General features: G+C 35.0%; 1 protein-coding gene across 1 annotated transcript in view; it reads right to left on the bottom strand.

The window, feature by feature from the left end:
* The window catches only part of LOC118908281 (disintegrin and metalloproteinase domain-containing protein 2), a 72,819-nt gene that overhangs the window by 23,684 nt on the left and 36,275 nt on the right, over window positions 1-12,860 (bottom strand). The window contains 3 exon segments of the mRNA XM_057504956.1: window positions 5,195-5,300; window positions 11,806-12,001; window positions 12,080-12,315. Of these exon segments, the coding sequence (XP_057360939.1) occupies window positions 5,195-5,300; window positions 11,806-12,001; window positions 12,080-12,315 (538 nt within the window).

Here is a 12,860-nt window from a genome sequence, read left to right as displayed (position 1 = left end):
TTTTGGTGCAGAAGGCAAAAAAGGAGTCACACCCTTCAGCACTCTCAGTAAAAGTAGTAACTCTGTGGGGAATGAATATAAAACGAGAAGCACTGTAAGCCCGAGGTCAAGGTACCTATTGGGATCAGTGACAGACCAGCCAGAAATTAAAGGCACAATCCTGGGAATGCCAGTTCCATAAAGGGTGGTGATGAATTCTCCTTGTATCACATTCCTAGCTGACGTGCATGTGCTAGAGAGACTTGAGAAGAATTAACAACAAAGGAAACGTCAAATTTGCCTAAATCTAAATGTGCTCCCTACTTTGAAATCAGACCCATCGCAAAGAAAATCTCAAAGCCGGATGGTTTCGCTGGTGAATCCTATGAAATAATAAGGAAAAAATAATGTTAATCCTACTTAAATATTTACAGAAATTAAGAAAGAAAAACACTTTCCACATCATTCTATGAGGCAAGTATTATTGCCCCGGTACTTGCAAAGACACCACAAAGATCTCAAAGCCAAGCAAAGATGCCACAGTACAATGAACACTGACACAAAACTCTTTAAAAAATATTAGCAAGCCAAACCTAGAATTACATGAAAATGACTATACAGCATGACTAAGTGTGACTTACCCAAGAATGCAAGATTGGATTAATATCTAAAAACCAATTCAATAGAATAAAAGGAGGAAAAATCTGTAATCATCTCAAAGGACACAGAAAAAGCTTTTCATAAAAGCCGGCACTGATCTATGAAACCCTCATTTAACTAGGATAAAAAGGAACTTCCTATATGTGCAACCTGCTCATAACATCATGTTTCAGTTGAAAAATTGAATGCTATCATCTTTCAATCAGGAACAAGGTAAATATTTCCATGTTCACCACTTTTGTGCAATGGGGCACAGATTTCTTAGGTTATACCAAACCCATGATCAGTAAGAAAATAAATGAGTCAGACTTCATCAAAATTAAACTTTTTACTCTTCAAAAGGTGCCATTAAGGAAAGAGGACAAAGGACAAAGGACAAAGGCTGAGAGAGAATATTAATGATTCTTGCATCTGATAAAGATTATATTCTGAACATGTAAACTACTTTTATAATTGAATAACAAAGAAAACTGAATTTAAAAATGGAATACATATTTGTCAACATATTTCACCAAAGATAAGCAGGCAAATGCCTAATAATCACATGAAAGAATGGTCATCTCATAAATCAACAGCATATTCAAATTACTACTAGAATGAGATACCTCTTCAGAATGGCAAAACAAAAATTTGTGACAATATCAAATGTTGGTGGAGGTTGGAGAAAACCTGGAATTCTCATACATTTGTGATAGAAGTGTAAAATAGCATAGTTCCTCCAGAAAATATCTGGGCAGCTTCTTAAAATGTTACTCATAAACTTGCCGTATGACCCAGCAATTTCACTTCTATGTGAACGTGAAATGAAATGAAAAAAAAAAACGTATGTCTATGCTAAGACTTGCACCTTCATCCTCTTGTTATAACCCAAAAGAAATAAGTACCTGGGCTCAACAAAGCAGGTGAAAAAATAAAATACTGCACAAGAATTTTCACAGCACCATTGTTCTTGACAGCCCCATACTAGAATCATTCTAAGTGCCCATCAACTGGTAAATGATTAAACAAAATGTTATATCCACACCCTATACTATTCAGGAATAAGAAGTTATGAACTACTGATGTATGTGCAAAATGGATAAACCTCAAAAACATTATAAGTAAAAGAAACTAGACACAAAGACAGCATAGTGTATGATTTCTTTTATATAAAATTTCAGAAAAGGAAAATCTATGGAGACAGAGAGCTGGTTACTGGTCGACTGGGACTGGATGGGAGTGAGGATTGACTCCAAATGGGCATACAGGAAACTTAAAGTGACCTTGGAACAGGGTGATTTTTACACCTCTATAAATTTATTACAAAGCAAATAAAAACAGCCCTTTAAAATGGATTGACTACTCCCTAGCTAAGTGATTTATATCTTAATGAAAATATTTAAAATTTTGCTTAAGAGCCCCTACATAAGGAGTTTGAAAGTCATTTCACCTGTCATAACAAGAAAACAAGCTGAATAAACAAATCAGTGACTCTTTATTGGACCCATCGGAGAGCTACGGTTGCAGAGAAAATCATCTACATGACTGTGGAAAGCTAACTATATGCAGAAACAGAGCACAGCACCTGCAGCCAGCTTACATGGGGCAGAAGCCACTGAACTACATGAACCACGAGGAATACTGGACACTCTAACTTTGACACATTACTGGAAACTGAATACGGGCTAACATGAGAATGAGAAGCCCCTGGGAGCACAGTCATAAGGCACTGTCATACTTTTCCATGCCTTTGCCGCAGGTTCCTGGGGAGGATCTGAGAAAGTTCTCCACAGAGGCCCTGCAGGGGAAGGACAGTGACCACTGTGGAACCTTCTAGACCCTTCTCCCTAACAACTGCTTCATCTCCAGGGGAGAGGCCTTTAGCACAGGGGCATTCTGAAACATTCTCCCTAGCTGGGAAAGGGAATTCCATTCTTCTTGAGCTAGCTCCATCCTTTCTGTTTCACCTAAGAAAAAATAATAACAAAGTCACAGTCAATAATGGGGCAGGGTTTGAGAAGGTGGTGGGAATGCCATAGCTCTGGCAGCATCTGGGATGGTAGCACAGACAGGAAGCTCTATACCTGGAAAAGGGATAAAAACACTTCTGAAAGCACACGTGGAGACACAGGCACACTAAAAGACGGAGGCTTGCCCGAACACTAGCGAGGGTCCCCTCCCCACGCCCTCCCACCAAACTGATGAGTCTCCAGAATGTATAAAGAACTCATACAACTCAACACCAAACAAACCAATCTCATTTTTAAAAAGGGCAGAGGACCTGAATAGACATTTCTCCAAAGACATACAAATGGCCAACAGACATATTAAAAGATGCTTAACATCACTGATCCTCAGGGAAATGCAGATCAAAACACAATGAGATAGCCCTCACACAGTCAGAATGGCTAATATCAAAAAGGTAAGAAACAGCAAGCACTGGCAAGGATGTAGAGAAAAGGAAATACTCATGCACTGTTGGTGGGAATATAAATTGCTGCAGCCACTATAGAAAGCTGTTCCTCAAAAAATTAAAAACAGAAATAACATATGACCCAGTAATTTAACTTCTGGGTATTTACCCAAAGAAAATAAAATCACTGATTTGAAAATATATATGTGTACCCCTATGTTTATTGCAGCTTTATTTGCAATAGTTAGACATGGAAGTAACTGAAGTATCCATCAATAGATAAGTGTATTTTAAAACAGTAGTACATACATGTGATGGAATATTACATAGCCATACGAAAGAAAGAAATATTGCCATTTGCAACAACATGGATGGGCCTATGGTATATTATGCTGGATGAAATAAGTCACAGAGAAAGACAAAAACGTATGATTTCATTTATACATGGAATCTAAAAAATAAAAGCCAAATGAACAACAACAAAAATAGACTCATAAATACAGACAACAAAGTGGTGGTTGCCATGAGCAGGGGGTGGTGGAGGGACAGACAAAATAGGGGAAGGGGATCAAGACATACAAACTTCCAATTATAAAATAAAATAAGCCACAGGGATGGAGAGTACAGCATCGGGAATATGGTCAACAATATTGTAACATCTGTGTATCATGACAGGTGGCAACCAGACACAGTGCGGTGAGCATTTTGTAATGTACATAATTGTCAAATCACCATGTTGTCTGCCTAAAACCACTATGTTGCATATCAAACTTTACTCAGTCACAGTAAAAATAATGGAGTTAGAAAATCATAAATAGATTTAAAATTAGTGGGTTAAAGTTTGAAGAGGGACAAAACATGTCCATAGTCTCTATATAATTTTTACCTAAAATGTCCATTATTGAGAGAAAAGGGCAAGTGCCTTTTTTAAAGCTGCATGTGAGGGTATAGAATCACTTCAGTGGTGAGCATGCCAAATGCATAACATGAAGCTAACTATGGAAAAAATCCATCAGACCCAAATTGAAGGAAATTCTCCAAAATAATAGCCTGAGGCATAAAAAAACAAAAGCAAGGAAAAGAAAGAAGTGAAAACAAAAGAAATGTTCTAGATTAAAGTTTAGAAGTACATTATGACAAGATGCAAATAGGTGACCCTTGATTTGATCCTGAACAAGGCAAAATATCTATAAATGCTTTACTGAGTCAACTAATGATGTTTTAATATGAAGTATGCTTGGTAGCTATGATATAGCTATAAGAAAATATCTTTAATCTCAAGAAAGACAAAATGATTTATTTAGGGTTAAAGGAGCAGTTTCTGATTTTCATTCCAATGGTTTAGAAAATCTTTTGAAGAGATAAGTGGGGGAGGGTCAGAAAAACAAAGGATAAAGCCAATGGGCAAAATGTAAACAATTAGTAAATCCAGGTAAAGGGGTCCTTGTATTAGTCATGCAAACTAGACATATTTTACAGAATTTTTACTTTTACTACCAAACTTCTGCAATCACATATAAAATAATATCAAAGATATTGCAATAATAATATTCTAGTTCTAATATACACATACTAATGATAATATTTAATAATTAACATTTATATAGTGCATATTATGTGCAGTCCCATACTAAGTATTTTTCATAGAGTATCTCAAATTCACACTGGGAGCAGCCCAATGAGGCTGGTGGAATTTGTATTTGTCTTTTACACATCAGAAAATAAAAGCACATGCCCAAGAGCACACAAGAAGGTAGACAGTGGGGTTTGGGTTGGAAGCCAAGATTTCTAGCCATATTCTTAAACAGACTGCTTTACTTTCTGGATAGCAAAAATTATGCACTTTCATTTCATCACTGTAAGACTGGTCATTTTTTTATAAAATGAAGCGACAGCATGCAACAAATAAACAATCAGTCCTTCTAACTAATGGGTAATTAATGTACCTATATGTAAATTAAACACTGTGGTAAGGTACAAGGGATAATTTGGATATGTGAGAAAGAGAAGTATAGATATTCTGTATTTAAGATATTTGTAATTTGATTAAATATAATCTTACTTCATGGCCAGGTAATACTTTGATTACATACAAACAATTATCTGGTGGCATTTGTTAATTTGCAGCAATAAATAAACTTTCTCAGATTTCTCAAAACGTACTTAGGTTTACGCTTAGTGTGTCCTGAAGCGCTTGAGCCACAGTTCCTGGATCCATCAGTTCCAGTGTTCATGTGATTATAGCACTCGGCAGGACCAAAAGCTGAACCTAAAAAAAAAATATGTGGTTGGTCATATTGCACTTAATCCAGAAGAATTACTGAATACATTTAAAATTCTGAAATGCTTTAAAATATATACTAGGTTTAAGATCACAGAAAACCACTTCAATAAAATATTTAAAACTTGAAAGCATTCTTGTCCACTATCCAGAAAGGTATCTTAGAATTAACTATAACAGCCAGTTTATCTTCTAATTGTTAGTAAGTCCAGAAATACATATCTGTAAGTATATAAGAAATGTTAAAAAATATTAAAAACTTATTGGTAGGTAATCTTCTTTTGCATAGATTGTCTTTTTAGGTCAAACCATAAACTAATACCTTGTTTTTTTTATCATAATTTGCCCAAATCAATAAATCTTATATTCACTATCCAGTGAATACATATATTTAATTCTCATAAGATTCAACTTACTTAAGAGCGTTAATCATAAGCTCCATCAGTTCTACTCTAATCGAAGGATTAAGACTTTGATGGGGAGATTTAACCACTGCAAAGTGATGCTTAAGAAAAATGGTACAGCCCCAGTGAGCACATCAGGATCTCAGCTGAAACTCCTAGAAGCAGTAGTGAACTAAAATAAGCAGTGGATTTCTGTCCCAGAGGTCACTGCAAACCTGGTTGTGGGTAAGAAGTCAAAATTACAAGCTTAGCAAGGGAAGCAGGCTGCTGCTGGTGAACATAAAAATAAGCCAAAGTTGGAGGATTTTTTATAGCTCTAGTGGCAAAATAGAGGCTCAAGGAGCCTCAACATATACTTTATTACACCCATCAAGGTTTTTTACTTTTTAAACATGTGAAGAGCAGGCGATTAAAATATAAAGACATGCCTTCCATAAAGAACTGCAGATTTTTCTGCAGTTTGTTGTGGTTACATACTTGCCAGGGAAAGAGGTCTCAGTAAATATACCAACTCTTGGTTGGAAACCCTGAGAGTTACACCCTATAAACCACAATGAACCAGGTGTAGACTGGGCCTTATTTAAACTCTAACCAAACTCTAATAAATACCAGTTTCCGATTTAGCTGAAATGATTAGTCTCTCATTTCATATACCTAACAGAAGGGAAAGATGAATGATTTTAGTATGTATACAAGAGAAGCATTTTGACTGAAAGCTGGGCTTCTCACAAGGCAAAAATTAAAGATGGAGACAGTAAAAAAAAATTTAACTAGAAATGTGTCTTTATTTTAAATATCATTCGCAAAAACTCTAAGACAAAGACCTCCATATGTATTAAAATAACAGTAAGAGAACCATGGTGCATATATACAGAAATTAATTGCAAAGGATGTAATATACAAGAAGGAAAAAAGTACCAAAATAAATACTGAAATAATTGTGGAGAGATAATTATAAACATAAATGGAAAAAATTTTTTAATCTGTATAATAACAGTATTTACAGCAGAATTCCAAGAAACTCAGAGAACACTAAGCAGAATTAAGCACACACACCTATACAAACACATCTGAACATAAATTATGAAGACTGCCAGAAACCCGACAAAGAAAACTTGGATGTCTCAAGAAAAAGACACAATATGACCGATTTTTCTTTAGAAAATATGGAAACCATCTGACAATGGAGTAACATCTTGACAACATTCATTTGACAAAATTCAACACATTTTAATGATAAAACAACTAGAAATAGAAGGAAAGTACCTCAATATAATAAAGGCCATCTATAAAAAACAGTTGACATAATACTCAGTGGTGGAAGTTTACATCTACTCTATGCTAAGGAACAAGAAGGGGATGCTGGCTTTTGTCACTTATACTCAGCTTAGTACTGGAAGTTAGAGCAACAGTTAAGTGAAATAAATGATAGGCATCTAAATTGGAAAGAAAGAAGTACAATTATCTCAGTTCACTGTTGCCTTTTATGATCTTATTATATATGTAGAAAAGCCTAAAAATTATGCACACCACACACACACACACACACACACACACACACACACGCAATTAGTACTAATAATTCAGTAAAGTTTCAGGATACAAATTAAACACAAAATTCAGTTGCATTTCTAAACATTAGCAATTAAAAAATCTCAAAAGGAAATTAAGTAACCAATTCCGTTTACCATAGTATCAAAAAGAAAAAGAATACTTAGGAGTAAAATTGACCAAAGAGGTATAAAACTTATACAATGAAACCCACAATATATTGCTGAAAGAAATTAAAGAAGACACAAATAGGAAGATGTCCTGTATTTATGGGTTAGAAGACTAAATATTAAGAAGATAACATTACCCCAAAGGATGTACAGCTTCAATGTAAACCTTATCAAAATACCAAAAATGTGTTTTTTGCAGAAATAGAAAAATCCATCCTAAAATTCATGTGTATTCTCAAGGGGTCTTCAACAGCCTAAACAATCTTGAAAATGGAGAACAAACTTGAAAGTCTCACACATAATCATTTCAAAACTTACTGCACAAGCTACAGTATTTAAAACGGTGTGGTGCTGCATAAGACAAATATCAAATGAAATATATATCACTGAAATAAAATAGAAATGCCACAGAGAAATCCTTGCATATATGTCGAATAAATTTTTATAAAGAATCCAAAACCATTCGATGGGAAAGGACAACCTTTTCGACAACTGATGATGAGAAAACTGGATATTGACCTGCAAAAGAATGAAGTTGAACTCTTACCTTACATGACATACAAAAATTAACTCAAAATGGATTAGATATCTAAATGTAAGAGCTGAAGCTATAAAGCTCTTAGAAGAAAAATATACAGGAAAAGTTCTTTGACACTGAATTTGGTAATCATTTCTTGGATATGACACTGAAAGCACAGGTGACAAAAGAAAATATATATGAAAATTATTAAAAGTTTTTGCACATAAAAATCAATAGGGTGAAGTGAGCATGCAGAATGGGAAAAATATTTGCAAATTATATATCTCATAAAGGGGTTAATAGATGAAATATGTAAAGAACTTGAGCAACTCAACAACAAAACCAACCCAGTTAAAAATGGGCAAAGGACTTGAACAGCAATTTCTCCAAAATAGATATACAAATAGCCAGAAAGCACATGAAAAAATGCTCAACATTACTAATCATTAAGGAAATACAAATCACAACCACAATGTGACACCATCTCATATACATTAGGATGGCTATGATCACAAAAAAAGAAAATAACAAGTATTTACAAGGATGTAGAGATACTGGAACTCTGGTGCATTGCTGGTGGGCATGTAAGATGATGCAGCTGCTATGGGAAACAGTAAGGCAATTCCTCAAAAATTAAAAATAGAATTAGCATATGATCCAGCAATTCCACTTCTGGGTGTGTACACAAAAGAACTGAAAGTAGAGACTTGAATGATATCTGCATGCTCATGTTCATAGCAATATTATTCACAATAGCCAGAACATGGAAGTGACCCAAGAGTCCATTGACAGATGACTGGATAAGCAAAATGTGGTGTGTGCGTGTGCGTGTTTGCGCATGCACACGCACGCACACAGTAGGGTATTATTCAACCCCTAAAAAGGAGGGAAATTCTGACATACAGATGAACCTTGAAGACGTTATGCTAAGCGAAATAAGGCAGTCACATAAGGACTAATATTGTATGATTCTGCTTGTATCAGGTATCCAGTTAATCACTTTTCATAGAGACAGAAAGAATGGTGTTTACCAGACAGTAGAGACAGAAAGATGGTGGAGTGAGTTATTATTTAATGGGTGTGGAGTTTCAGTTTGGAAATTGAAAAAGTTCTAGAAATGGATGATGGTAATGTGTGCAAAAATGCAAATCCACCTAATGGCACTAAATTGTACACTTAAAATGGTAAAAATAGGAAATTTTGTTGTGCGTATTTGGTTACAAGAAAAATATCCTCAAGCATATACCAGCAAACCATATCCACCAACATAAAAAAAAGATAATGCATGCTGACAGAGTGGGGCTTTTTCCAGGAATGCAAGTTTGGAAAGCAATTAGTGTAATGTACTATATTAACAAATAAAAGACAAAATAAATGATCATTTCAATAGACACATATGAGGACTGAAAAACCTCTTGATAAAAGAAAGAAAAACTCAACTAATTGAGTAACAGAACTAGAACTTCCTCAACCTAATAAAGAGGATTATGAAAAACCATAGGTAACATCATAGTTAATGGCTAAAAATGTGACCCCAAGATAACTAACAATTCAGAATATCTGCCCTGGGCTCTTCCTATTCAACATTGTAGTGTAAGTCCTAGCCGGAAAAATAGCTAAGAAGAAAAAATAGAAGGCATGCACATGTTGTAAATTAAAAAATAAAATTATATCCATTTTCATTTGAAATTTTTCTGATATATAGAAATCGTAGTGATCTCTAAAAATAATCATTAGAACTAATAAAAGATCTCAACAAGGTTGAAGGATAAAGGTTTAATATTAAAAATCAATTGATATCTGGTAATGAATGACCCAAAAATGAAGTTTAAAGATTCTATCTCTAATAACATCAAAAAGAATAAAATATCAGGAAATAAATTTAACAAAAGTAGTGCAAGTAATATACAGTGATAATTACAAAACTATAAAACATTTAACATGAAACATTTAAATAAGATACAGTTGGAAAGACACCCCATGTTCATGGATTTGAAGCTTTAATATACTTGATATAACATTACAATTATCATCAAAATTCTAGCTGCTTTTTCTGTGGAAATTGACAAGTTGATTCTAAAATTCAAGAAATGCAGAATAATCTTTAAAAGCTTGGATTACTCACATTTCCTGATTTCAAAACAAACTACAAATCTACAGTGATTGAGGCAGTAGTGCTACTGACGTAAGTATATTAACATATAGATCAATGGAATAGAATTGATAGTCCAGAAATAAACCCTTATGTTTACAGTCAAAAGTTTTTCCAGCAGAGGTGCCAAGTCAATTAGATGGGGGGATGATCATCTTTTCATCAGTGATGCTGAGACAACCGTATGTCCACATGCTAAAGAATTATGTTGGAACCATATCTCACACCATACACAAAAATTAACTCAGAATGGATTACAGACCCACATTTAAGAACAAGAACTATACAATCCATAAAAGAAAACAGATATTGTATTGCTCCACATTCAGGAATATTAAATTGTGACAGTAAAGGTGGCTATCAATATGCTGTAGTATTAAACTGAATATATGTCAAACAACACACACACATACACATTCCTCCTCTCTCCCCCTTCCCCAGCCCCAGGCACCCACTCATCTACTTTATGTCTCTATTTGCCTATTCTGTACACCTAATATAAATGGAATCATAGAATATGTGGGCCTTTGTGGCCAGCTTCCTTACGTTAGCACAATATTTTAAAAATTCAACTACATTTAGCAAATATCACCATTTCATTCATTTGTACTGCCTAATAATATTCCACATTTTGTTAGCTCATTCATCAGCTGATGAGCATTTGGGTTGTTTCTACTATGAGTAATGGTGCTATGACCATTTTGGGGGACAGACTTTTCAATTCTCTTCGGTATATACTAAGGGTGCAATTGCTATGTGAACATTTAGAGGGACTGCCAAACTGTTTTCTAAAGCAGCTACAGCATTTTATATTCCCACCAGCAATGCATAAATGTCCTGATTTTGCCACATCTTATTTTGCCACTTTCTATTATCTATCTTTTTAATATACCACCCTATTGAATGTGAAGAGGTATGTTGAGCTGGTTCTGTTTGGAGAACCTCAGAACAGTGTCCTAGCCTGTTAACAGAGGAGCTTCAAAATGAAGCGAAAGCTTTTAGAAAATGGCTTAAGATTTTTCTGGAGGTAAGATTCCTCCACCACAGGTTTTTGATCATCTTGTGACTGCAGGGAAATATGTAATGGCTTTTTAATGTTTCTGACCTAATTCACCAAGTTCCTGAGCAGTTTTAGAGCTTCAAGGAAGCCTCATGGAAAAAAGATTGCACGGTTTTGACAGCCCTCCTTAAATTTCAATCGCTAAAACTTTTCTATTTTATAAGAAAGGCATTTGAGTACAGTGGCACCTAAGACCACTGAACATTAAAATTCCCACAGGAGAGAAACTTCATGTATCTTAGGGAACAATTCTCAGCCACTGGTGCTCTTAGGGACATAGGCAGACTCTAAAAGCTGTAGGTCAGGCTTGGCTTAGGTGAGATCTTCTATTAGAAAACCATGGATATGGAATGAAAGACACAAGTGTAGCCTGTGTTTTGCCTGCCTTCTGCCTCCTTGAGTGAAGATTCCATGGATTTTGAATCTTTCCCTTTATTTTGTGAAAATCAGAATTTTAATCCTAGACAACCTGTATGATTTTTTTCCTCATAGTATACATTTTCTCTTTCCATGAACCTTTAAGAGACTTATACTCAAAATCACATTATTTAACAAATCACTCTTACTTAGCAACATCTGTTTTTTAGTGTCCAGGAAAAAAAATACACATATGGAAAATCAAATTATAATAAATACCTTCACCAAATGTATCCTGGCATTGTGTTGTGCTGCTGACACAGATCCCACTGACACAGAGCCACTGATTCTCTCCACACAGATGGCCATCCTGAACAAAAAGGTTTTCTTGACATGACACAGAGGTTCCATTGCAATATTCGGGGAGATCACATTCACCAGAGGCAGACCTACATTCTTCTCTTTTCTGTGTGTGCTGGTGGAGTGAGGCAGGTGATATTGAATTAAGCAGAATGTGAACATATAAATGTTATGAGGAATGAAAACTACTTACACAGGCAATGCAGACACTTTTTAAATGGGCTCTTACTTGACAGCCTGTACAGCATGGTCCTGAGGCACAGACTGAATGGACTGTCAGTGTACACGTCTTGGAATCACAGCATGAGGCTGGCAAAGAAGCACACCCCTGAAAGGGAAATCGGATGCTCTGACGCACCTTCCAACTCGTATTCACATTGGACAGATATTTTAATGACAACAGCATATTATATAGTATACAGAGAGATGCTTAGCTTGCATGCTGGCCAATTTATAAAAAAATTAAGCCACTGAATTATTAATTTATCAGTTACCTACTGTGTGCTAGACCACGTGTTCTTTATATCCCTAGCATACATTTGACTATGTTGGTAGTAAGATATTTTGAAGCCCTAAACTTTCCCAAAGCCAAGATACCGGGAAGATCTCTCTACCTTTTGTAGACAGAGAAACACAAGATGTGAAATAAATAGAAGTTATGATTTAACAGTTTCATTACAGTGACTGGTTCTTAATCAACCTTTAGGAATTGACTGTATTTTAATAAGCCTATAACTTTTATGATCTATTCAAAGTTTACTTTAATTCTCTAAAGATGAAGAGCTAGAAAATATTTCTGAACATGACTGAAATTATCAACTTTATATCACTCACCCACATTTTATTATGCCTTGTGTTATGCTATAATTCATCTCTGCCCAGTGATTTTGTTTTACAAAATTCTGTTATTAGGCTTAATTAAAGCAAAAGGTAAGAAAGGGGAAAGCTGGAAGAACACTGCATTCACACACACA

Source organism: Manis pentadactyla, chromosome 7 (assembly GCF_030020395.1).
Source record: "Manis pentadactyla isolate mManPen7 chromosome 7, mManPen7.hap1, whole genome shotgun sequence".
In the NCBI taxonomy this organism is placed as follows: Eukaryota; Metazoa; Chordata; class Mammalia; order Pholidota; family Manidae; genus Manis; species Manis pentadactyla.
The sequence above is the reverse complement of the archived record's forward strand: the minus strand, read 5'-3'. Positions and strand labels throughout refer to the sequence as shown.